We start from the raw sequence: 25,307 nt of genomic DNA, 5'->3' as shown, positions 1-25,307 counted from the left end.
GGATGGAAAGACGCGTAGATCCTACCCATGGTGGGTGGGTTGATTAGATTGTCTGGCCCGCGTGGGTTTAATTTTAAGCTTTCGGGTAGTTCAATGCCATTGTCTGTCTCTCTGTCTGTCTTGTCTGTCTGGCAGCCGGGGATTGTGACGGTCGCAGTATCGGGGTTGAAGATGGAGGAATTGTCAATTTAGTTGATGATTTTAATGCTTATAATTTGCTTGGTCTATACTCATTAATGGTGCTGCGGAATAGTATTGTTGCACATTTTGTTCACGTTGAGGCAAGAGTAGCATACACAATAGAGAGAGAAATGTTGGCGGAGGACTGTGCTCCGTGCGCACAACAATAAAGTTCGTTGACGGGTAGATACTGGCTACCATCTACATTTGTGCCACAGTTGGACAACTGGTGAGTTCAGTAAAAGGGACACCCATGCAAAGGGTACAAATGTAGTTGTTTATTCATGATGTCTGGTATTGATCATGTAGTAGTGCTACTATAGCATTACATACGTGTAATAAACTCGGATAGCGAGAATAATAGTAGGCGGGCAGCAAGGTTCATCTACTAGGTGACAGGACATATATATATATATACCGTCGAAAATTATTTCCGTACTACAGCTGCATACTAGCACTCGAGTGGAGGCATCTGACCAGATAAGACCCAGCTTCGGAATTCAAACAGGCAGGAGAACCCCGAGACAGTCAGATGATAGTGGATAGGAGGGTCATTCATCACCGAAGCCCCTAACAGACCCATCGAACGAAGGCTAAAACTAGGACGGTGATGTAACAATGCGACCCATTCACCGATCGCACTTCTTTGTACAAAGTAAACGATGCAACCCATTTCTGGACCATGAACGGCCATTCCGAACAAAAAAAAAAAAAATCCCGCGCACCAATCTCCAAGGGGGTTACACTTTTCAAACCCCGCGACACCAATTGTATCAGTCCTCATGCAAGCTGGATTTGAACCAGATCCCGAAGTATCCGCTTGACCGGCACAATGACGTAGAAGATGAAGCACCACGGAAACCAATTCCTGGCAGGGGAGCAGCATCGCAGTGGAGATGGCCAGCTCCGACGGATCGTGGAATATGGCCCGCAACCTGATCGTCGACGCTGTTTGATATGATTGGCGAATCGCCTCCGACCGCCTTGCAATCGATCCTCAGGCGGACACTGGAGGGGGAAGGAAGAGGAAAAAATACATCTCACAGCGCATCAGACCACTCCAACAGGGTTGAGTTAATTTCTCAGGAATGCCGGAGAGTAAGAGTGGGTAGTTACAATGCATTGCCAAGCAATCTAATGTAGGCTGGACTGGTGTGATGATGGTGCTTGTTCGTTCTTTGCTTGACCCTCGGCTATTCATCAAGCACCACAAGCAACCACCAATGATCGGTTTCAGGCCTGACTGGCATTTAATATGCCTTCAAACGCCTAGATTTTTCCTTCACACCTGACAGTGAACAGTCGATAATAACGGTGCTAGAACCCCAATGCCTCTCCCCATCCGTAAGAGCTCACAGCGACAAACGCACTGACCCACAGTAATCTGCGTGAACGCACGGACAACGTGGGATGAATTAGGTGGAACACCTCGGACGAAGCAAGGCAGGGCTAGCTGCGGAGCACAACATAACCGGAAAGTACACAGTCGAGGAGAGTCTCCACCGGAAAAGGATGCCGACCGCTAATTTCGTGTTGCGACATGGAGGCGGAAGAAATTTCCGGGCGCCAGGCAACGGAGACACGTCACATGTCGATCGCTATGATTCCACACCCCCAAGACATTCCATCGGGGCCAAGTTTCACACCGGCAGACACCGAATCCCGAGATATGGGCGAGAAGGATGTACTGGGATGATGCTATCCAGAAAGAGAAAATGTACGCAGGGAATCATGCAACACCTTTTGATCTAGAATTAGTGGTAATGATTCATTACTTCGTCACGGATTTGTCAAGACATGAGAAATCGATTACGGGTGGCTGGGCGATGCCATCCTCAGTCAGCCGAGCTGCCTCGCTTCGAATCGGACTCCGACGCGGCCGAATCCTGGTTCGTCTGCGAGAGACTCAACCCATCCCATTTCGCCAGGAATTGGTCCATATCCACGTCCCCCTGGCGCGCCGGCCCCTGCTGCACTACCGAGCTAAAATGCGGGTAGAAGCTGCTGAACTCCTCGGCGTCGCGCTGCTTCCAGCCCAGCGTCTCGAAGTCGGTAAACAGCGCGCCGGTCTCCTCAGGAAGAGCCACCTCCGTCTGCGTCGCGGAGAGCTGTATCATGCGTAGAATACCTTTGGCGAGTGGGAAGCGCCGTGAGAACGCCCGGGCAATGATGCACAACTCAACGAAGGCGTTGCGGTTATCTGTTGAGTCCAGCGCCTCCATGAGGGTGAACATGCCGATGCTGCACCACTGAATGGTCGACGGCGCCATCCGGTCGATGCCCCACTTGTCGCGATGAACTCGAAGCAGCGCTGCTACCCGGCGCGCCGACGAAAGGCAGAGCTGCCGTGCATGTGCGGCCGTGGACACATCCAGGGCCACTTCACGGTTGGATCGGAGAAACCCAAAGATCTGCATGACGGTGGTATGGTAAAACATACTACGGTGGGGCGAATCAGCACACTGCGTCGCACACAAGAGGCATCCTGTGAAGGGGAGAGGCAAAAACTCACTGGATACTCAAAACGTGGGGGACGGTCGCCACATCCGCATTTAAGCACGGTGGCAAATGAGCGTACCACTCCTGGAGCTGTTTGTAGATGCCATCAACAAACCCGATCATCTGCGACGGGGCAACCAGGTGCTCAGGGTCATGAAATCCCTGGCTGATCTGCATCATGATGCAGCAAAAGTCGCACCATCGATCGAAAACACAATTGTGATGCCCGCGGACAGCGTCCACCTCTCGCGGGTATGGGTACCATAGATCGTGCGGGTCGCCGTGGGTGACGGGGATGCGTGGACGCTGCGGGGGGTTGACGTTGATATGCTTCATCAATGACACAGTCGCCGTCCTGCCACCAATGCCAGTTAGTAAATGCTCCTGTTCTCCAGACGGGCTTTCACTTACGAAGCAATATTGAAGGCTCCCCAGAGAGTCCTATTCACGACCTCTTCGAACGCAGGGTCTGCCTCCTGGCCGGCTATCCCGGGAGGATGGCGTTCCGCATACTCCTCCGCCCCCCGGATAGCCAGATCCAGGTACATCCAACCCAATCGGTCTTTGCCCATCAGGACCATCCTGCAGGCCCAACACTATTAGCATGTCCCACATTGCATACAGCTTCACGCACATACCGGATAAACAGAACCAATAGACCTTGGATAGTTGGTATTGTAGCTCCTCCCTCCTCTTCTTCCAAGAGCCGACGGGCTTCTTCGTAGAAATGATCACCCCGCGTGAGCGTGTCGTTGGGAACGGTGAACACTTCGGCATAGTCAGAGTAGTACTAGAATCAGCATCAAGTTAGTTAGTCCTGCGGTGAATGGTACATGTTCAAAAGATCGGGTACACCTACACAAGCCTCTGAGAGAATGGCATTGACCAAGAAGCGGGAACAGAACCGGCAGTCGAGATTGCCGGCCCGCATGTCCCGTAGAAAAGCATCCTTATCCAGCCAGTGGAAGAACGGATAGGTCCAGGTCAACCACAGCGAAACGAGGTGAGACACCAGGTCACCGTCGTCAGTGACCGTTGTCCACGGCTTCGCAGGAACTTGATAGACGGGATTATCGGCGAGACGGCGGACATCCAGAACGCGGCGGGAGGATCGGGGTTGCGAAGGCGGTTGCGCCTCCTCATCATCGTCGGAGGGGCGAGATATTTGACTTTGGATCTCGCGCAGTTCTGGGGACAATTCGATTTCGCGCCCGGTGAATTGTTGCTCCAGGAAGATTTGGAGCTCCTCGAAGGAGGCATTACTCCGGATGAGATTCAAGAGCTGAGCGAGACGTTTGCTCTCACTTTCCCGGAGCGCGTCAATGAGTCGTAGCAGCGTCTCTTCCGCTTGTTCGAGACGGTCCAATTTCCCGCTTCATGGCGTATTTGCGACGCATGTCGGCCATCTCGTCGACCAGGCACGGGATGCCGTTTGCCACGCAGTGTTGACATGGTGGATCACCTCTGCACTTGAGGGGGTCAGCCGACGAACAGGACGCGATGTGATGGTATGAAGATACCAGTGACAACGGGCTTAATGAAGAAATCCCACCTTGAGCTTCTTCTGTTTACACGCCTTGCAGGCAGTGGTCTTGTGCTTGCGACCCTGAACTACATTGTCCGCCACCTTGGCAGTTGGGGGCTGGCCAGGAGCGGGGGCTAGAAAGCGGGAGGAGGAGGATTGCGAGTCGGACATATATGACAATGATGGGAACAACAAGACGGACCACACGAGGGGAAGTCGCCCTGGCAAGAGAGAAAAGAGAAGAGGCGAAGAGATGAAGAAAGGACCCGAGGAAACGGATACAGGGAGTTCAATGGGGGTGGGGTTCGGTTGGCGGGAGGAGATGGCAATAGTGTTGTGGGAATGATGGGTGAATGAAAGTGGAAAATGCCCCCCAAAAGGTAAGACTAAGTGAACGACACTAAGCCCCAGGGTTTGGGAATGAAGGCAGGAGAAGGGGCGACGGTGGTGATTCAAAAGGTTATGTAGCAAGAATTGCTAGTACTAGTAACAACTTATGAGTGTTGCTACCTTTTTTAAGGGCCGAATTTTATATATGGAGCCAGAGACCCAATTGTCAAAGGATTTGCTTTTCCGGGCCTGGATCTGTGGCTGCATCGGCATTCAAGTGGAGAGATAAAAATAAAAAGAAACCACAGGTCCAAAAAAAATCACAGATTGAAAATTCAAGACACTAAAAGAAAACTAAAAGATAACCAGATAATTTTGGTGTTGATGGAAAATACCATTTGAGACGAAGTGGGCGAAAAAGGGTGTGAGGAAATCGAAAATCCCAGAAAATACCCGATATGGAAATGGGAAGGGACAGAAAAATTCGAGTATACAACAGATGAGACCAAAAGGGGAAATGCATACAAGAAGAGAAAAGAGAAGGGACAAAATAAAAAAAAAATGAAAAAAAAAGAAAGGAAATACACAGTCCAGCACCCAGACTCCCAGAGACCCAGAGGGAAGGAAGCTTAAAACGCGACAGCCAGTCAGCAGTGCGGATGGGAGGCCGTAAGACAGGCATTGATGTTTCTGGAAAGCAGCAGAGGCTGCGACATAATTCCGCGGGCCCGTCGAGACTTCCGGCCGGGGACTACTACAGAGGGAAATTCATTCAGTCTGCAGTCAGTAAGCAAGAATCAGTAGTAAGTACTGCGTAACTTGTTCCGTATGAAAGAAAAAAAGGATCGGGAACCACCAGTCCCAAAGAGGACAAGCCTGCGGGCAGCCCCAGTCTTGGCCCGGCCTGTCGCTGGTGGCACTGCTATCCGCCCAATCACTACCGGGGGCGCTAGTGTCAATTGGGGAATTTCGAAGTATCTTCGGCCGTCCAAGTGTCGGAGCCGGTAGAACCCAAATGGCAAATACCCTCATCAATCCGCCAGATGGTTCCCGGACCTTAACCTGCATAGGCCATGGGAATCAAATAATGAAGCAGCGAATGAACGTCTCCCATCCGAGTCCTGAGAAACAAACAAGGTCCGGAGAACTGACTGGAGTTTGGGTCCTATCTCTATTACCGCTTTCGAGGTTAGCAGACAGACCGCATCGCTGGAACCTTCGGGACCCCTGTACCTGGCAACTCCCAGCTTTGGTAGTCTAGTACCACTGGAAGGAAAATTATGGAGTACTACACAAGTTCAATTGGGCGGGTGTACCTGGTTAGCTAGGTCCGCAATAATACCAAAGAATTACCAAGATACATACTTTGACTTTGTTGCCTCTAGTAGATAATAAATATAACAATATGCGTACCTGATGTACCTCAAGATTACTTCAATACCGTATTGGCTTAGTACCCGAGGTCAGATCCAGTCAGGTCGGGTCTTAACTCTCTTTTTGTTGTTCCTCTTCCCCCCTCCCCCTCGCCGCCATGAACACATGGAGTCTGCGACCCAGTCAATCACCCAGGGGTGTGGAGGCTGTCCATCGGCAGTGGCAAAAAGCGGCACGCTACTGATCGCGCCTGCAGAAAGTCAGCTACATCCAATGATCAAGACACTGTCGAGGGGGAAGTAACAGCCGGCCACTCAGTTCTTTGCCGGCCAGCCATGGAGGCTTGCATGGGCGGCGGTGGAACCTGGTCGGCACCCCCTCTCCCCGGCGGGTTTCCGGGCGAATCACCTGACGCGCCGCGGGCCTGCGATCGCAGCAAGCGTCGCCTATCTGAAGATCCCTCAAATGTAACTATGAGTTCATTTCTGCGCCTCGACTTTGACATCAACGGACAGGAACCGGTTGACCCTCACGGAACTGTTTTCCAGACATTGTCGCCCAATACACCGCTCAAACTACTTACCCCGTCAACCCGTTCGCCCCCGTCTACTATTCGCCTCAGGCCTTCTTTCAGCCTAGATACGCCCAATTAGATACGCCCAATGAAAAGGGCCGCGGGGGGGGGGGTATGCGCTACGCCATCGCATCGCACACGCCTCGTTTGACCGAGTCATTCGGTGGCAACGCGACGTTCCAGATCGTCGTGCAGCGTGCGCTTGTTTAATTGATATCGTCGACTAGAAAACACAGTAATTGCTGTCACTCCCCCCTCGCAGAGGGAGTTTGATATTAACCCAGTTGGGAAGGACGCACATGAAAGGAGGAGCCTGATCTCCACTACAGCCAGTGACAGAGGCTTAAGTCCTCCAGCAAACATCACACTCGAACCACACTGGACGGGCTGGGACCGAGACAAGACATGCGCTCGGGTGGAATGACGGGAAGGAAGGGGAGGAGACACGCTACGCTCCGTACGAGTTCTCTTGGACCTACGATATTGCATGCGTCCATGATAAGCGGGTCCTTAGTGCCATCGTAATAGGCAAGAGGTACGAGGTAAGTAAATAGGCTTGCCTTTGGTCTTTTGCACAATCTTGCGCCATGAGTGTTACCGGCCGGTAATAGACCGTCACCTCACCCGCATTGCAGGCAAAGTTGGTTGTCTGCATTTCAGGTCGCAAGGTTTCGTGACGGAGAATGGGCCTAAACATAGTAGTAACCCCCCGTATAGGCGCACTCATTGGTGGTGATCGGACCCTCATGCCAGCAAGTGCGCCATACTAGCAGCCCTCTGTGTCTGTTACCTGTATGTACAGGAGACTAGGCCAGCAGATACACAGTAGCGATGCGCCACCAGAGCTCGGGCACCGATGCGAAATCTGCTTTCCACGCGAGCAATTCCGAAGCCCAATCAGACGTGACACAAATGTCTCAAGGGAGAGCCAGATATCCTTGGCGGTGGAAAGGGTGAAAAGCCATGGTCGATGGGAAGGAAATCCAACCAGCCCAGCCGAGCTCAAAGCAGCAACCACCGAACAACCACCGACACCTCAGCCATCAACCTTCTGGATTCAGTAAGTAGCCGATCATGTGAGACCATGATCATGCCCATCTTTCCCGTTTTGCATGAATGTTTGCTTGCTCTGGTACTATCATCCCCTTCCGCCGCTGGGTTTGAATCGCCTCTTTTTTTAATTTTTTTTTTTTTTTTTTCTCACTCCATCCTCTTCTAACCCTCCCCGCCCCTCTCACTTCCCCTCCATTCATTGCAATCCACATCCCCTATCGGCTAGGAGGGAAGAGAGCCATCACGGCCCCTACCCTAGCGTCCGCGATTATCGAATAATAGCTCCAATTGCGGGCCAAAACATTCTTGAGTCCACGTCGCCGTCTCGGAGAAATGGGGGAGGTCCAACCCTGTCGATTCAATTCACCAGGTGTCAGACTAGGCCACTCGGAAAATGCCCGTCGTCGTCTGGGTTGCATCACCTAGCTTCATTGCTGTCGACAAAATTCCTTCCTTTGGTGCCCACTAACCTCAACAGCTTTCCTGCATCGGTGGGCATCTCCGAGCGCACCCAGACCTGGTATTACCCTGGTCTAGTGCAGCTGTCATGCCTCCACTCATGTAGCTTAGGCAGAACCGACCGTTCTAGGCAGGTATGACCCTCACTTCACTGTCCGGAATCACAGGGCATACTATCATCTGGCAGCATCAGAGGCCTAGATCACCATCAGGTAAGCTCGAGTATCTCTGTACTTCAATCTTGTTGCCAGGCATGTTTGGATTTCTGCCTACATTGCCGAACATCACCGGGATGTGACAGGCAAGCCTGTAGCCAATCATCCACCCGCAGAAGGGAAATCCTACCCATCCTGGCAAGAGGCGACCGCAACTGGCGTGACATGAATCACTCCCTCTTCCTCCTCATTTCCCATATTATTGACATTCTGTCACTGACCCTGCCCTTGTCGAGATCGTGCCAGTCATCGTCTCCCATCGAAAACTCTTCCCCGATACTAGCTGAAACGTCGGAATCCTGTCACGCTTTGTCGCTGCACATCAAGCCTATCAGCATGACAGTGCCTTGCCCAATAAGGCCCACTTCCCTTGACCTCGGCCACACAACAGAGCAGTGGAGCCGGACGCACAAGTCTTCAAAATAGGTCTACCTTGGCCAAAAAAATAGATTGAATTCACGGGGGAAGTTCTCGATACTGCAGAGCCAGAGAAATCGGTGGAATATTTGGCTATGCTGAGCTGCACTTGCGACAGACTGCCGCGCATGGTCTAGCAGTGAAGCGTAGCAATAAGGATCATAAATTGGTGGCAATTCAGGCTGTACTTGCTAAGGATCGACGGCAATGTTGTGAAGGTCTCTTGCCCTTCAGGCTTCTTTTACAGAGCACGGACGTGGCAGTCATAAACTAGCCTTCTGCGGGTTGTGACTGACTACGACACAACTACTCGATCACTCGAGCTACCTCTTTGCTGTGAGGTTGCTGGTAGTCTGGGCGAAACCGGTATGAAGGTATCTTGTCAGCTTCCGCGGCGCAAAGCCCCGAGCCCCGAGCCAGCGTCCTTTATGCGGCAGGAATGGACCAAAACCACACTGCCTGGTGAAACCCCAGGTCGATTAATATAGCCGGGACAAATACCGGCTGATGGAAAATTATCGCTTCGAGTTTCGGTTTAGTACTTCTGCAAATGTTAACAGTGTTATACAAATATGAGAAACGAAGCTTAAATGCCATCCACGACATAGTATACTGAGCTCCCGAACATTCACCACCGAATACCACACTGTCGCCCCCTCTCTGCACCCTCCTCCATTATCAGAACAATGCCAAGCGATGCTGCATAACATCCACAGCGACGCTGACTTCTCTCGCTGGAGGATGAGTTGTTTGGAGGAAGAATGATCAGTATGATCAGCTGACACCACACAAATCTCGCAGGATCCCGTGTATTAGCCTTGTTAGAGCATTCCTTCGTCACACTGGATCAGTAAGCGGGAATTCTAGACTATGCGACCGTGGGAACCGTCCAGGCTCAAAACCCTGTTTAGACGTCATACCCAAGCAACCGCCATGTCATAATGAAGCATGGAATCATCTTCCACCCAGCCTGAGCAAGCTGGGGAATCCCCACGATGCATCGCGAATCCCTGGCGGTCGGAATCTGTTTGCGCTGGACACGTCGCCTCCCAAGCGCTGCCACAATGCCACATGACGTCATGCGCGATCGGCTTACCGCCAGTGCCTTTTCCACTTTGGGAAAGCTTGTTGCCATCCGCAAAGTGCAGTGTGCCCTCGCTTATTCTGGTTTCCACGCCGGTATTTCCGCTGCTGTCGGATACAATTTGTTAAGACATTGACTACATACAACTACATACTAAATTTGTCCATTAGGGCAAGGACCGGGAGCGCGCTGTATCGACGGCACTTACCGTGGGCCTTTTGACCCGAACGGATGAGGTTGATTGGATTGTTTGTAGAGAAGGACGACTGGGAGAATCATCATATCATCATTGACCTCCAAAAAAGAACATCACTATCAACTTTCGCCAGCATAGCTCAAGCCCATATGCTCTGGACACCTCATGTCTTAAGCTAACCCTGTACACAATCTCCCATCCTTACTAGATACTCAGATGTGCATCGATGGCTTCCGTCTAAGCCCGGGGGGTCAGTTGAACCATCAATCGATTTTTTTGCCACAGCGTCCACGTATTCTGCTTGTCCCAGCCGACTGATTCAGATGCCAGGTTTAGATCATAGTGGTATAGGACCTTGGCTAGGATGAGTCGCATCTCATGATAGGCGAGACTAGTTCAGATGTTAGACATGCTCACTAGAGCATTGACACCATGGCTAGGGGAAACTCACTTCTTTCCCAGACAATTGCGAGGGCCGAAAGAGAAGGGCTGGAAAGCAGCCTTGTCGTCGCCAGCAAACTGCGGGTCGTTACCCCATCGCTCCGGAAGAAATTCGTCCGGCCGGGTGAAGTTTCGTGGGTTGCGATATGTCGCCCAGTGGTGTACCGAGACAGCTGTCTGAATGTACACATTAGTCCAAGGCCATAATTGCCAAAAGAAAAAAAAATAGGTAAGCTGAGTAGCGCTGCTCACATTGCCAGGCATATATTCGCCGCAGATCTCCATACCCTCCTTCGGAGTGAGACGGGGCATCCCGGTAGGGACAGGGGGATACATCCGAAGGCCCTCGTCGATACACATGTTCAGGTACTTCAACTGTGCTAACCGCAGCATATCGATGTCCGAGTCTCGCTCAAAGGCGTCTCTAATCTCCTTGGTGATTTTCTTCATCTTGTCCGGATTCAGCAACAACTGATACGTGAGGCCGCTCAACGCCGTTGCGGTGGTTTCCGTGCCAGCTACCATGAACAGTTGTGAGTTGGCGTACATTTCTTCACGGCTCAAGCGCAGGGACTCTTTCTGCGACATGACCAGGCCCCAAATGTCGGGGCGATCCAGGCTCTGGTCAACCCGCCAGTCTACCCTGTCCTTGCATGACTGATAATGAGACGCTTGTCGTTTTTTCAAGGACCGAGGGAGAAGAGAGTTTAAGAAAAAAGAACACCATGGATAGTATCTTGCGGCACGTCGGAGTGAATTGATCTTCACACTGGAGAAGATCGATGTCACCCACCCCACGTTGCCGGTACCTTTCAGCAGATTCAGTGGGTCTCCGAATGTCAAGTCACCCATAATGTCGAATGTGGTCAGATTGTACATCAAAACCATTTCGACCTTGGCCTTGGGATCTGCTTGGACAACTTCTCTGAGCTTCTCGATGAGCAAGTCCGCATAATGAGCGATGAGTGGCTGCTGCTCGCGCAAAGCCTTGTCCGAGAAAGCATGTGAAAAATTTCGACGAAAGCGTGAATGATCGGCAGCTTTGGCACGAATGACGTCCGGGGTTCTACTAAGTGTGGTGCCGAAGAATCGCATGTCCTTTTCGGTGGATTTCTTTGTTGCACTGGCATGGCCGTAGATATCTCTCCATCCGTCGGCGCACGAGTAGCTGACTTGATCGGGCGAGATCCGGACAGTGTCTCCGAAGGCCAGATGCAGGTTTCTCACCCAAACATGCTCATCGCCCATAAGGGAGTGATACATATGCACTAGACGGGTAATCGCCGCCAGCTTCGGACCGGCGATCTTATGCAGAGGGTTGATGTACAACTCGTAAAAACATTTTCCTACCAAGGAGAGAACTAACTGTGGTAATCCAAGGCACGTGTTAGCAACTGTCAACCCCTTACGTCTGGGTGGGTTGCACTGACTATACCAGCGGTCACTGTTAGATAATGCCCCTGGAGGGCCCCTTGAATACTTTCGTGAATCATGCTGAGGTTTGGAGACAACAATAACCGACAGTCAAACTTTCTCAGAATAAGCGCTAGTTGGTATCGAATGCACGCCGCCGTGACGGGGCTAGGGATGCTATTTATCTCCTTCACTCCGATAAAGGAGTCGCCTGACGTTGCAACAGCCGGCCTGATTATGTCGAGACAAAGCTGCACAAGCCCAGCCAATGCTTTATAAAGCCGGCATACGACCCGCTAGCGACCAGCTAAGCTGCATGAAGCGATTGCCAGGAAAGGCCTCGGCCCATCCCCCATACATCACTCCGATGCAAGTGATGCTCGGCTCTAGAGCTCCGATGTTCCGATGAGGGATAGTTACAACGTGTTATCTTGGAGGCCTTGATGTGTGTTCTAGTTTCGCAAGCGTGATTCGAGCTATACCGACCGAGCGGGGAAACAGCAAAGTGGAGTTCTGCTGCGGCACATCGAGACTTCGAAAGAGGGGTCATGTCGATCGCCGACCTTCTCGTAGCGAATAGCAGGATAAGTATTAGCGTTATACCATTGTGCCAGGACATTTGGGTTTTACATAATTATCCAGCCGCTCCACTGACCGGCTATGATCTGGGGCCAGATGGAAGTCTGGAATAAGAGCAAAGATGCATTGGAATACGTGTATAAACCTTGTCACATGTCGCGGATTATGCTAATTGGCCCTGTCACAACGCCGCGTCAACGGTTGCTGCAGTCGGCATAACTAACAGGCAAGGGATTGGTCTGCGCTCGTGCCGTTTCATCCGGTTCTGGTGGTTCGAAAGCAAAGTGCAGATGCAGTGTTACCCTCACAGGGATACCCTGCAGCAATTGTTGGAATCTATCCCTATGAAAGGCATTGTCTATCATCCAATTACAAGCTATTGTCATTAGCCCTGCCGATCATCTCCAAACTCAAATCCGGCGGATACTAGCACCAACACTGACGTCTTTGGACTTACCTCCTTGTACCTGATATTCCTACTCTACTATGAACACATTATCTATCTGAACAGCCTGTCGGATTGTCGGGTCAGATTGCGAACGCATAAGACTGCCACATATACACTCACCCACGTCATCTCAGCAGCCAAAGCGACGTAGGATCGATTACCTCTATCTAGTGCTCGGTGGATGGTAAGCAAACCCTATGATTTATGACGACGGAGTTCGTTGGCTGGGCCTGCAGCAGCAATGACATTCCTTCCGTCGAGCCGAAAATGACCTATCGCCGGCGACGGTCGGCCCGGAGGATCAACTAAGCCAGCTATGCTACGCTACGCCATCCTTCCAAGGGCCGAGTCGATCTTCGGTGTTCGGGAAGGATCAGGAACATATACCTTCTAAGTTCTATAGTATGAACCAGTGGGTCAAGATGTGCGGGTTTGCTACTCGAACAGTATGGATGCGCGGGAGGTGTTCGTCGCTCTGTTTATTTACGTTTCTAAGAGACTTGTCTGTGTCTGTTTGTATTCTGCCAGGCTTAAATGGCTAACTTACGACAAAGATAAGTCTATATGACTGCGTAATTGAGGCATGGAGTCCCTCGTTGGCTACCTTGCCCTCGAGTAGAAATTCCCTCAAGCCTTGTTTGGATGGATTCCACAAACGCCCACACTGCCAGCATGAAACTCCACTTTATCGTCCTAGACAAGTTCATCTCAATTACAAAAACCATGTCATTGTGCAGGCAGCCAGGTTATTTCAATCTACTCGAATGCAAGTTCTGTGATAGACATGTTATTTTGCCTTGTGATCGGAAACTCCGGGCCTTCCTAATCGGGATCGGATGTTGGTTTCTTATCCCGAGCAGGGGCGATTGCTTCTCTGAGATCATCGACTATTCCTCATGAAACATGATTTTCTTCCTTCTATCTCTCTCACTGATATTTGATTTCATTCACTCAATACTAGGAAGTGTGCCTGCGAGCCTCGCTAACTTGCATTAAAAGGGGGAAAGGTTATCATATTAAAGATCTTCAAAGACTATCATGCAGCCGTATATCTATCTAGAAGCTCGCCCACTATCCCTTCCATATCTTCCTCCTCTTCATTTGGCTTCACTGCATGTATAATAGGTGAGGGCATAGGAGGAAGGGACTCAACGACAGCCGAAATAATGGAAGGAGAACGGCTGGCTCGAGGCGAAGTTTCAACAGAATTTGCGAGAGGTACCGAATGGAAACAACTAAACCCACTCTCTCGGGCCTGGAGCACAGAAGTGGCAGGGGTAACAACGGCCTTAGGAGGGTAAGCGGGGTTTTTCTCTTCTGAACCTTGAATTTGTGAAGTTCGCTCGACATTTTCTTCCATTCCTACCCCATAAAGCCTCACTCCATGCCATCCAGGCCCTCCAAGCCCTCCAGCCACTCCGATTGACCCTCCCGCTGCCGTTCCTTCACCCACTGCTGCTCCTGCAGCTGTCCCCAAAATAAGATTAGACGAAGGATTAGGAGCGTTTATATTATGTCTGGGATCAATAGTTCTCAACACTCTTCTGATATGGAGCAAAATCCCAGGTCGTCTGTATTTCTTTTGGCCGTTAACCTCAAGCTCGGTTCGATTGCTGTCACGCTGCATTTTAGACCTCTCATCCACGAGTCTTCGCGTGTGTGCCAATAATTCCCCTTCAAAATGGTTGAACATAGCTTTATTGACAAGCATATAGTTGTAATCACTCTAATTTAATAATCAGAATTTCTATTACTGAATTTTGGGAGTTCATTAAATTGATACATACCACATTCCACTTCCAGGGTAATCCGAATGCGTTAAGACTCTCGGGGAAAATACTGTGACGATTTACCTACGACGTCAAGTCAGCGTTATCCTGGAAATGAGGCCATATCGAGATTTGGAGTAAGTTACACTGAAGTCCATAGCAATATCCTGCTGATCTCTCAAGTCCTCAGACTTCAGTTCTCTTCGCTTAGATGTTGTAGATGGGTGCTTGAGCTTCACGATGAATGTGATACTTCTTGTTCGGATATCATCGAATCCGTCAACAGGTAAGAACTCGCCGACATGTATCCATTCGATTGCGTCGGTGCCCGTGAAGTTGTCATGATCACCATCCAGGTTGAGAGCATCTAGTGCCTGTTGTTCATCGGCCGATAGAGCAAGGAGCTGATTGAGTACTGTACTATTTGGTGACTTTTTCCACTGATCTATCTGGGAGTCAATATCCTGGCGTGGGACCTTCACACGCCGGACTCGGTACTCCACGTGGTGCTTTCCGTGTGCTATCTGAAGCTTAGGTGTTAATAGGTATACACCGAGTGGCGCATCCGTGGCCGAGCTGATAGATGCGATAGATGATCTGTTGTTGTATACAGAAGAGTAGTAGAGAGAGTCAAGGTCACACCCAGATCCCTCGTGGACCGGATAAGTTCTGCTTGTATTCCAGATATCGCCATCTGCAGCTAGTGCTTTGCCTGCATCACTTGGCTTGGTATGTGCAGAGCAGAAATCAATATCTCTATGAGGCTGGCAGTCCAAATTCTTGACTTCAATGGACGAGATTCTATCCATAGAGTTAGTTATATCTGGTGGAATAGCTCTCGATATAGATAAGGATAAACGAACTGTGGAATACCCCGACTAGCGCCATTTTCTAGACTGGGAGGTCGTCGCAATTGAAGGGAAATTGCCGCGGTAGTGGTCATCTCCGCAGGTTGTAAATTCTCATCGACGGTGTCCCTCTCCGCCACACTAGCGGTTCGATTTCCAGCCAAAGTATCATCTCGTTGTTTCGCGATATCAACTCGCGCTCTCTCCGCAGCTACGATCGATCTTTTCAGCAGATACTGATCTTCTTCGGAATATGCGATCAGACTTGTTCTCGTGGTATGCCTACTCCGGTTATCAGACATGAGACAAATTTAGCATAAGTACTAAGCCAGACTTACCCCTCCATAACCTTCTTCGAGTAGCGTAGCATCGCAACTTGAAGCAGGAGCATCAAAGTCCCCTTTGCATCGCGTAGTTCTGCCCTCATGGAATCCATCTGGGGCTTGACGAATGGCCATTTCACCATTTCAGCTGGACTGAGTCTGATGGGGTCTTTGCTTTGAGGATTTGCCCTCAGCTGCTTACTCGCCTTCCTCAGTCCTTCTTCGAGCCTTTCGAAGATAGCGTTACATTTTGAAGCGAGATTCATGACGATCGCAATGCCGGCTGCGTTGAATATTCCGTTCTGTGGCTCATGACTTTTTGTATCGCTGTAATCAGTAGCCTCAGGGTTGACCATCCGTGCCTTTCCATTGCTGATGTTGTTGTTGGTGCTGGTATCTGGTGCTGCTTGGGTGTGAAATAGCGCCTCGTCAGCTAGTCCACCCAACTGCTGCAAGATACTGGCATTGACTGAGATATCCTCGGCAATATTCGTGATCTCATCCGGGGCGGACTTGATTTGGTCCGCAAACGTAAGTAGCTTGATGGAGCATTGAATCCCGGTTGTTGCAATCCCAATGATTGCTGATGCGGATCCAACAGCCTCCATTGAGTTAAGTTTTTTGAACAGGGTAAGTGCTGCTGGGGAGTAGAAACTATGTAATTGTGGAAGAGAGTCTTCGGACTGAGAGAGCGTCGAAGAAATAGGATATTCTTACACTGAAGAGGAGATAATCAGCCGCGCGGAGGCTGTGCTGCCCCGCTCAGTTAACTTTGCAGCCTGATCACTACCTTGTCACCACTATTTAACTAGACCAAGTCAAACTAGGGATCGAGGGTCGGCATCTACTGATGTGAGGAGATAATGTCGGAGTGTTTGACGTTGAAATTCATCGAGACCTCCCTGACGTGGAGCCTGGACCTTCGCCATTGCTAGGCGCAACCTCGATGCGTGACCACGTTCAAGTCTAGGGAGTTAATGGAAAAGCAGGGAATCACGGGGAAAGCAATTAAGCAGAAGTAGAAGAAGAAACTGAGTGAGATTGGAATCGAGCTGGGTACTGATAAGAATTGGGCGCCATAGAGAAGTCCTTCAGCCGTAGCCACTACTCTCCCGTTGTAAGGAAGGTGCTGCTCGGAGTAAGTGCGACCCCAGGCAGCTGTGTATGATTGTATTGGCGTGAGACCTCTGAGACGGGTGATGGTAGACTGTAAGCGCTAGAAAACTGTTTCTGTTTAGTCCATCTGCAAGGCTGCACAAGACGGGATGTGAACGGCTTCCATTGGACGGAGAGGCTGGGATCTCCCTGAACGCTGGGTGCCCGGCAGCCGCTTGCAAGGCTGAGCTGGCCTCCTGTTAACGTCTAGATAATGTTGGTCGTGCGTACTAGCCGAAAAGCCGTCCCGATTGAACTCTTCCCTTACTGACTATATTACTTCTGCCAATTCAAAGGGTCTACAGGCTCTTTCGTCCATGAAGAACCATATAGTATACACTCAACAACTTATCTCTCAGCGCATTACTATACACCATCATCACCCCAATAATCACAGACCAAAAGAACCTCCGCTAAGCATGATCAATAGGCGACGGCCCCGCGTCAATCGGATAAGTGAAAATATAGTTCGGCCCATCAGCCATCAATCCATCACCACCAGGCCTCATCTGCGAAGCAGGCAGCCAAAGCTTCTTATCAGCGGTAACCCACATAAGATCTGTCCAAAGCAGCTTCTCATCCTGGATAAGTACAGTCGCGCGTCCCTCAGGCGTGACCTTCCAGATAGCCAGCAAGTTGGTATCACTAACATAAATGTTTCCATCCCCGTCGATAGTACTACCACCAGTGCTGGGCGTCAGGGCAAAAGGCTCTGCATAGTCTCCCAACGTCGATGCGAGAGTCGCATTCTTGAGAGACGCATCAACGTACGCCGTCTTGATGCGATACAAGCCTCCATTACAGGGCTGGTAGTACAGGTATACGCCGTCGGGAGAGACTTCGATTTGGTCGAGTCCAACGGAGAGGGTGCTACCTGCGGCGCCGTAGCCGGGGACCAAAGTGCCATTGTACATCATAGGGAACCAGGGTTGGGCGGAAGAGTCGGTAGACAGAACTCGCACACCCGTGCCGGTAGTCATGTTCATGACGAGTAGAGCACCGGCAGTGTCACTCATGTAGGCCACATCACCAGCGGCGTTGAAGCGGACGTCGTCAATGCCGCTGTCAGATGCTTTCATGGCGTCGAGGTAGTAGAGCTTGTCCACGGCATCGGTGGTGAGGTTCACGCCCACGAGCTTGGTAGAGCCGTTGACACCGGTAGATCCGCCATCGACGATCCAGTAGCGACCGTCGGGGCCAATACGGGCGCCATCGATGCTGACAAAGGTCTTGCGTGGGTCGGAGGTAGGATCACTCGAATTATAGGAGTTCCAGGCGGTGTTTGGGTAAAGGACCGTGGAGTTGTCGTCCAAAAGCTCGACTATTTGAGGGGGCAGAGTGGTCGAGTACCGCTGGGAGAGAAATTTACGGCCATCAGCGGAGATGCTGATGCCTTGGGTGGCGCGTTCAAGGGAGTATGCGAGCTCGAGGCCTGGGGTACTCGTGGTTGCGGCAGCCAGGGGGGCTGTGAGGCCTAGGAGGCCGAGGAAGAGGGCGGTGGACATTGTGGTCTCGAGTTGAGATTAGAAATAATTTGAAGACTCTGCCTGATTTTTTTGATTCCAACCATGGTGGTCTGTAGCTTTATAGTAGCCAGGTCGGTCCAGGAGACAGAAGGAAGGAAACTATCTCCGCCCTGCCAAGCAACGCCAAGAGGATGCTGAATCAAAGCCAAGCACAGCCAAGCTCAAACAAGCTTAGCCTCCGCAATCTTCAGCGTTCCACTCCTTGATTGATAGCCGGATGAGCATGATATGATGGTAGTGGGGTATGGAAGGATCCCTTGATTGGGCGCTAGGCGTTTAGGAAGGTCAAGAGCCGGAGGAGATGCAGGTACGAGACGTTCTTAATCATCACTAAGTTGATGCGTTGTCTCCACTGCTTGCGTGGTCTGATTTTGCGATAGTATTGTAGACCCATGGGTGCCTACGGGACCGAGGATTAAGATTTCGTGGGCCATCTTGAAGGGAAGTGATGTGCACCGATCCGACCGCGAATAGGATTTGTAAGTCACTGTCTCAGTTGAAAGCAACTCCCAAGCGTCGGTGGAAACAATAACCAGGCCTCTACTGGTCATTATCTCCGAGAATTCGGTCATAGTGACCTGATTTGGAGGACCACCAGTTCATTAATATAGTAATCTAGATACTCGGCTAGTAGAGCTTTGAGATGATAAAATTTTAAGTAAGCCTACTGATGGCAACTTGACAGATGGCATTGCGTTGAGCTGGCACTAGTAGATTACATATATTCGCTGTACTCATTAGATGAACTTGCTTATGCCACAAAATTAACCTTATCTATCACCAACTGGTTTATAGCATACTAGGTTGAGCCTGAAAAAAGCTGTCTTGTTTTCTGTATCTGAAATGAAAGTGACAGTAAACTGGCAAAGATAGTCTATTGCTAAACTCGAGCAATGCGCTGGGCCTTCGAAATCTGCCTCATTATGGACAATAAAAATATCTCGTAGTAGTGACATAATGCCACCAAAGAACGACGTAAATGTGACAGAAGCAGAGTCATGTTACTACCACCTTACATCTGCGAAAGAACTTCCATACCTTCATATAGTAAGTACCTTGAAAGCGAACCTACTGTCCGAATTTCCATCATGGCGACTCCACCAGAACCATTCGAGATGACGGACATTCAAGCCAGACCGCGCTCACCACCAACACCACTAGTCACCCTTTCTGACCTCAAAGAATCATCCATATCCCCCACTTTTTGGTACCGAGTCCACGTCCTCCTTTTCGACCTGAAGAACTTCAATAACGCCTCGTCCAAGAAGCGTCTGGATAAAGTCACAGACCCGTCTTACATCGACAAACCATATTTCTCCCCAGAAGAAGCCGAGAAGATAAAGAACATTGTTACAGACACCAGCGGAAAGACATTCTCAGAAACGCTAGAGGAAGGCTTAAATGAGCGACTGGAAAGACGGAAGAAGAAGCGTGTTCAGAGTGGCGACTTCCGAGTCTGTGCGGCACACGATCTTGCTCCACTCATAGCAAGTGCGCTGGGTATCGATCTTAAACAGATGGAGAAGGACAAGGATTTCGCAAAGGTGGTTGAAGAAAAGGGACTGAATTTGCGTGGGGAAATCTGGGGCGGGTTGAAAAAGAAATCTTTTGCGCCCAAGAATAAAAGACGATGAGCGGAATTCAAAATGAGAATTGCTCAGATACAACAAAACCCGAAGTTAGTCTGGTATGTACTGACAAGGATGTCAAGTGGAGAGGACTAGTAATAAGCGGAGTGGTATCATTAACTAATTGAACACATCTATATTACAGTCATCTGCGATCGCTGTAACTGCCTCAAAGTCTTCGACCACAGTATTTGTGCATAAAGAACATGCGCCTCATAAAGCAGCCAGGGCAACATCTTGAAGTCCCGCTCTGTCTGGCCAAGAGGATGCAAATTAGTGCATTCAACAGTGACATATGTTATCCTCGCCTTTTCATCCGAAACCCTTTCAACAATGAACTCCTGAAATCCACCCTCCATCGATCGCCACGGTAGGCCATATGATGCAGCCTTGTCCACTCCTTCGACCAATGCTTTTGGAAACATCCAGTACATCACAGCACCAGCTGTATCCTTAGCACCTCCATGCTTGACAGCTTCTTCATTAGAACAAAATTCCGTGACCGGCTTCGGAGCATCAGAAGGCAAGTCCGATGGGCGAACATTCATTCCATGCTCCGAATCCCAGGTCCCAAGCATGAACGCTCCCATCTCGCTTGGGCGTCCAAATAAACGAGAAGAAGTGGCAAAGGATAACGGCGGCACTCCTCTGTCCAAAACCGATATTTCTAAACCTGTCGCGCGTGCATCTACAAATGCAGCAACGAGATTCTTCGATAGACTATGCAAGCCTTGCTTCTTGTCATCCTTGCCATCATCACTGAACAGCCCATATTGCGAAAGCTGCGACATAGGCACCTCTGCTTGGACTGCTACAAAGGATGGGACCCAGTAGGTCTTGTCGCCGCCTGACCATGATGATAGCAGAGTTGTTTTTGTAACGCCCAATGGTGTCGGCGTGGCTTCTTCAGATGGTATTTCAATTAGGTTGCGACATGCGCTTGCCTTTGTGAGTTCTGTGATTGCAATCGTCGGGCATGACTGGTTGAGTCGTCGCTTGGTGACATAAGCGACCGCGCTGCTGATGGTTACTATGGTGAGCGCTCCTGTCAGGAGGGGTCGATGTCGGATGAAGTTTGCCATGAGAAGAATTAAGAGAGGATCAGAGATAGTATGCTGGATTAAATAGTGGCTGAAGGGCTTAGTCGGTTTGAGGTACAATAGCAGCGGGCAACCCAGAAGTCTGTAGGGAACTTGTGGATTGAATTTCTTTTATGATACTAAGCATGTACTGAACACTGGGAAACAATCCGAAGTATTTAAGTGAAAATAAGACGTATAGTTGCTTTGGTCAAGATATCCAAATTCTCGGGTGATCTCGGGGAAGCCTACCGTGAGTCAGAAGGATCCGAAGCCACCCGTTTTCAGCCCCAAACAAGGAGTCAACCACACATCACAAGATCAATGATGCGGTTTTCGATTGTGGAATCCACACTCGGCCCGGATTGGTTACAAATAAACTGTGTTACAAGAAAATAGGTTTAATTGGGTGCTCACACTGTATGTGGAGGAGTGGGTACAGAAGATTCACACCATATGGGCAAACTTCAAGTAACGTACTCATTTCAGGAAACCCCACAGGTTATTCAAGCTTTCCGCAAAAGTTGGATGGGCATCTTGCAACTTTTTATAAGACAGATTCCCCATCATGGCCGTCTGCACAATACTCATTATTTCGCCGCCCTCAACACCTAAGCAGGAAAATCCCAAGATCTGTCCAGTCTCACCGTCAATCACAGCCTTCATGGCACCTCTTGTCTCATCTGTTTCCAACGCCCTGGCCACATAGCTCATTGGCATCTGCGCAGTCAGAATCTTCCGGCCCGGGAATCTTTCCCTTGCCTCCTGCTCATGCAGCCCGACATGACCGAACTGAGGGTCCGTATAGGCGACATACGGGACGATTCGATCTCGAATCGAGAGCCGCTCACATGTAGATGTAGACTCCAACAATGTAGGCCCGAGTACTCGGAAATCGTCGTATGAAATATGCGTGAAGGATGGAGGGCCCTTGACGTCTCCAATGGCATAGACTGACGGCGTAGATGTTTCCAAAAACTCATTTGTCACGACATAACCTCTCTTATCCATCTTCACGCCTGCAGCAGCAGAATTCAGTCGCTCGGTATTTGGTACCCTCCCACTTGCAAAGAGGATATGCGTGGCCTCTATGACGACTTCCCTCCCCTGCCGCGTCTCGACTGCGACATCAAACACACCCTCAGAGACATTTTCAATCCGGACCGGAGTGGTCTCCAGACGAACCTCAATTCCATCGTCCCGGAATATCTCCAGCAGCATGTCTGCCAACTCCCTGTCCTCCCTAGGAAGCAACTGCTCTCCTCTCTGCAGCATCGTCACCTTAGCCCCAAGCCTCCTAAACAGCTGACCGAACTCGACCCCGATATACCCACCCCCAACGACCACCAAATGTCGCGGCACCTCTCCCAGCTCCATAATAGACGTAGAGTCCAGCACCTTTTCACTCGGAACCTTTTCCAGTCCCTCAAGCATAACCTTACCAGGCCGACAGCCCGTATTAATCACAATTTTGTTCCCCCTGACAACCCTCTCATTCCCATCCCTTCCATCCATAACCACCATCGTCTTCGCATCCACAAAACTTGCCTCTCCAATGATGACATCTACCCCCGCATCCCGAAGTCTCTTCTCACCTCCTGCCCGGAACGAATCCACAATATCCCTCTTCCGCTGCCTGATCTTCTTCATGTCAATCACCACTTTATTACCATTATCCCCCTCATTGGAACCAGATGTATTCGGAGTATGAACACCATATGCCCCACTCCTCCGAGCAAGATACGCGACCCTCCCCGACGCAATCATCGTCTTAGTCGGCGTGCACCCATCATTCACGCAGCAGCCGCCAATATGTTCTCGCTCAATGAGGGCGGTTTTGTGGTTTGCGAGCGCGAGAGCTCGGGCAAGCGGCGTGCCGCCTTGGCCGGAGCCGATGATTATGGTATCGTATTGGGTGGGGGCAGACATTGTTTGGATGAGGTGGTGTTTTAAAGGATGTCGGAGGATGGGGCGGTACATCCCTTTTGCTTGGATGGACGCTGGGATATTTATGTTAGGGATGGTGGTGAGGGAAGGGAGACGGTGGTGATGGGGCTGTTAGGTGGGGAGTATATACTTAGTATTCGAGATTTAGGTGGATACAAAGAAATGAGGGGTAATGGAAAAGACGGATCATGATTAGATCATTGACGTTTGGTTGAGGATGGTCTGGATCGCCGGTAAGAGATCGGATGGATTGTGATGGGTTGGGGTTCCGTGGGTGAGTACGGGATGCCATGTGCGTTTTCCCCTTCGGAGGGTAGTATGTGGTATAAGAGCAAATGGATAAATTGGGCTGCTTACTTGAGCACTCTCCGGAAGTAGTACATCTGGGGATTCTGGATGAAGTGGGATACGAGGTTTCATTGTCAGAGCGACACTTTATCGTCTTTTTGCGAATGCAACATTGCTTTTACTATCGGGAAATGGGTCGTAAATCAAAGAATCTATTTGATAATTCAAAACCTGCCGTCTGCCGATTATGACATACGTATTTTTTATATTCCAGAAAGCTAGATGTTTGAATAAGATAGTTGTAGCTAGGTTTAACTTCAACTATAACTATGCACATTATGTTATTGCAAGATCTCTCGGATCCTGGCCGAGCCAGTCAGACTCCCACTGACGTCTCAGTACTTCTTTGGCTCCAGCCTTCTCCAATCTGGCCGCATCCCACATAACGTATCCCCATTTCCGTATCTTATCCTTTATAAAGTACCCCACCAGACTGCTGTACGTGCCTTCCCATATAAGGGTCCACGCCAGCGGAGGATGGGTCGTGTCTGTACCTCTCACTACTACATCTCCAAGGAAAGGTAAAGGATCCCGTCGCCCTTGCTTTCTATCGCGAAGAGATGGTTTGCTTCTCCGACGCTTATTCTGGACGTCTAATCCTATGACATCATTGTTCAAGAAGCAGACAGTCTCCAGTCCGATGTGATTTCGCATAGTCGAAACAAGGTGATCATGATCCTTGATTTTGAATAAAACCGTGTGCAGGAAGTCGAGGCCCAGGGCTATTGTGCCATTTAGAAGGCAATCCCTCTTAACTATAGAATTGAGACGTGATTAGCTGGGATAAATTCTGAGGATGTTGAATCTGAATTACGGTAGCAATGGAGCAATTGGGGTCTCAACTTACAGGGATTGTCAAAATCAAAAAATCCAGCCGGCATCGACCGCTGCTGGCCAGGAATAGCAGGGGGACCGGGAGACACATCGCGATGAATCTTGGAAAATATATGGTCAACTTTCATCTTTGCGAAGGGTTTGATACAGAAGATCTCCTCCACTTCCCATGGTTCAAAGAAAGAGAACTGAAGCTCCATAAACTTCCGCCCATCGAGTTGTGAGCCGTGTCTGTCTTGGGTATCAGGGCAGATGCGGAATAGGTTACTCCAGAGCTGAAAGCGATACATGGACCGCAGCAGCCGCATCTCTTCCGTTGTACTAAGTTTCGTATTATATGGCCTGGTCCCAGTCTGCGAGGCTAGATTGCCGAGAGACCAAGCAATATATTCCTGCATGAGCGGCCGGACAATCCCAAGGTGGAATGCTGCCATGTCTGCAATCTCATCCGTAGTGGGATTATCATCCATTATGGAATACCGGGACAACGCTTGACGCGCTTGGTAGACGTCCAGACAATGGAGGACCGCGTTCGGCACGTATTTCTCAGCAAATTAGAGACGTGCCGAGACATAACAAACTATAGCCTCGACAGTGGCAGTCTTCAATGTTGCATCCATACAATTACAGAGCAAGCGCCTCCGATTTGAGAGATACTGACCATGGTAGACAGGCGAAGCCTGTACCAGAGCTTTGAGCCCGTCCAGATCCAGGGATGACAAGACATGATCTCGAAGTTCAGGTGGAAGATTTTCGAGACTAGTTTCCCGATCATAGTGTTGCTGAAATGGCCGTGCCTGATTTGGGGACTCTCGTGAGACTGATACTAGCGAAGGTGATGGAATAGCCTGATGAGTAGTCTGCAAATCCGCACGGTCTCGAGGCACGGCGTCTCCTGCAGATGAAGAGAGGCCATCAGGCTCGTACTTGAACTTTGGTCGTATGTCCCTTTCCATCTTGCACACAATGCTTAAAGCCAAGTTACTGGTATGGGTTTGCTGGATGAATGAAGGAAGAAGCGTGAAAAAATAAGATGGAACTTCCGGTAGAATGACTGCCTTGG

The 25,307-nt window shown here is 50.1% G+C and overlaps 10 protein-coding genes across 10 annotated transcripts; 3 read left to right on the top strand and 7 right to left on the bottom strand.

Moving 5' to 3' along the window:
* Positions 1-2,015: 2,015 nt before the first annotated feature.
* AKAW2_61271S (Zn(II)2Cys6 transcription factor) lies at positions 2,016-4,375 on the bottom strand (the record flags this gene model as incomplete). Its single annotated transcript, XM_041680844.1, has 7 exons — positions 2,016-2,619; positions 2,693-3,034; positions 3,091-3,261; positions 3,318-3,469; positions 3,539-3,983; positions 4,039-4,148; positions 4,232-4,375. 7 exons carry the CDS (start codon positions 4,373-4,375, stop codon positions 2,016-2,018), a joined length of 1,968 nt encoding a protein of 655 aa, XP_041546769.1.
* A 1,868-nt stretch (positions 4,376-6,243) lies between these two features.
* AKAW2_61270A (uncharacterized protein) lies at positions 6,244-6,692 on the top strand (the record flags this gene model as incomplete). The annotated part of the gene is made up of 2 exons (XM_041680843.1): positions 6,244-6,385; positions 6,457-6,692. The coding sequence occupies 2 exons, from the start codon at positions 6,244-6,246 to the stop codon at positions 6,690-6,692; spliced, it is 378 nt and encodes a 125-aa protein (XP_041546768.1).
* Positions 6,693-9,690: 2,998 nt separating this feature from the next.
* Positions 9,691-9,945, top strand: AKAW2_61269A (uncharacterized protein; the record flags this gene model as incomplete). Its single annotated transcript, XM_041680842.1, has 2 exons — positions 9,691-9,805; positions 9,881-9,945. 2 exons carry the CDS (start codon positions 9,691-9,693, stop codon positions 9,943-9,945), a joined length of 180 nt encoding a protein of 59 aa, XP_041546767.1.
* A 198-nt stretch (positions 9,946-10,143) lies between these two features.
* Positions 10,144-11,840, bottom strand: AKAW2_61268S (cytochrome P450; the record flags this gene model as incomplete). The annotated part of the gene is made up of 4 exons (XM_041680841.1): positions 10,144-10,297; positions 10,358-10,524; positions 10,600-11,712; positions 11,778-11,840. 4 exons carry the CDS (start codon positions 11,838-11,840, stop codon positions 10,144-10,146), a joined length of 1,497 nt encoding a protein of 498 aa, XP_041546766.1.
* Positions 11,841-14,164: 2,324 nt separating this feature from the next.
* Positions 14,165-16,335, bottom strand: AKAW2_61267S (uncharacterized protein; the record flags this gene model as incomplete). Its single annotated transcript, XM_041680840.1, has 6 exons — positions 14,165-14,254; positions 14,382-14,513; positions 14,575-14,640; positions 14,703-15,357; positions 15,420-15,686; positions 15,743-16,335. The coding sequence occupies 6 exons, from the start codon at positions 16,333-16,335 to the stop codon at positions 14,165-14,167; spliced, it is 1,803 nt and encodes a 600-aa protein (XP_041546765.1).
* Positions 16,336-17,295: 960 nt separating this feature from the next.
* Positions 17,296-18,387, bottom strand: AKAW2_61266S (uncharacterized protein; the record flags this gene model as incomplete). Its single annotated transcript, XM_041680839.1, has 1 exon — positions 17,296-18,387. One exon carries the CDS (start codon positions 18,385-18,387, stop codon positions 17,296-17,298), a length of 1,092 nt encoding a protein of 363 aa, XP_041546764.1.
* A 1,109-nt stretch (positions 18,388-19,496) lies between these two features.
* On the top strand, positions 19,497-20,042 carry AKAW2_61265A (uncharacterized protein; the record flags this gene model as incomplete). The annotated part of the gene is made up of 1 exon (XM_041680838.1): positions 19,497-20,042. One exon carries the CDS (start codon positions 19,497-19,499, stop codon positions 20,040-20,042), a length of 546 nt encoding a protein of 181 aa, XP_041546763.1.
* Positions 20,043-20,170: 128 nt separating this feature from the next.
* Positions 20,171-21,118, bottom strand: AKAW2_61264S (uncharacterized protein; the record flags this gene model as incomplete). The annotated part of the gene is made up of 1 exon (XM_041680837.1): positions 20,171-21,118. One exon carries the CDS (start codon positions 21,116-21,118, stop codon positions 20,171-20,173), a length of 948 nt encoding a protein of 315 aa, XP_041546762.1.
* Positions 21,119-21,595: 477 nt separating this feature from the next.
* AKAW2_61263S (mercuric reductase) lies at positions 21,596-23,095 on the bottom strand (the record flags this gene model as incomplete). The annotated part of the gene is made up of 1 exon (XM_041680836.1): positions 21,596-23,095. One exon carries the CDS (start codon positions 23,093-23,095, stop codon positions 21,596-21,598), a length of 1,500 nt encoding a protein of 499 aa, XP_041546761.1.
* A 591-nt stretch (positions 23,096-23,686) lies between these two features.
* On the bottom strand, positions 23,687-24,714 carry AKAW2_61262S (uncharacterized protein; the record flags this gene model as incomplete). The annotated part of the gene is made up of 2 exons (XM_041680835.1): positions 23,687-24,165; positions 24,258-24,714. 2 exons carry the CDS (start codon positions 24,712-24,714, stop codon positions 23,687-23,689), a joined length of 936 nt encoding a protein of 311 aa, XP_041546760.1.
* Between the last annotated feature and the right edge of the window lie 593 nt (positions 24,715-25,307).

Source organism: Aspergillus luchuensis, chromosome 6 (assembly GCF_016861625.1).
Source record: "Aspergillus luchuensis IFO 4308 DNA, chromosome 6, nearly complete sequence".
Classification (NCBI taxonomy): Eukaryota; Fungi; Ascomycota; class Eurotiomycetes; order Eurotiales; family Aspergillaceae; genus Aspergillus; species Aspergillus luchuensis.
This window is presented reverse-complemented; position numbering and strand designations above follow the sequence as displayed.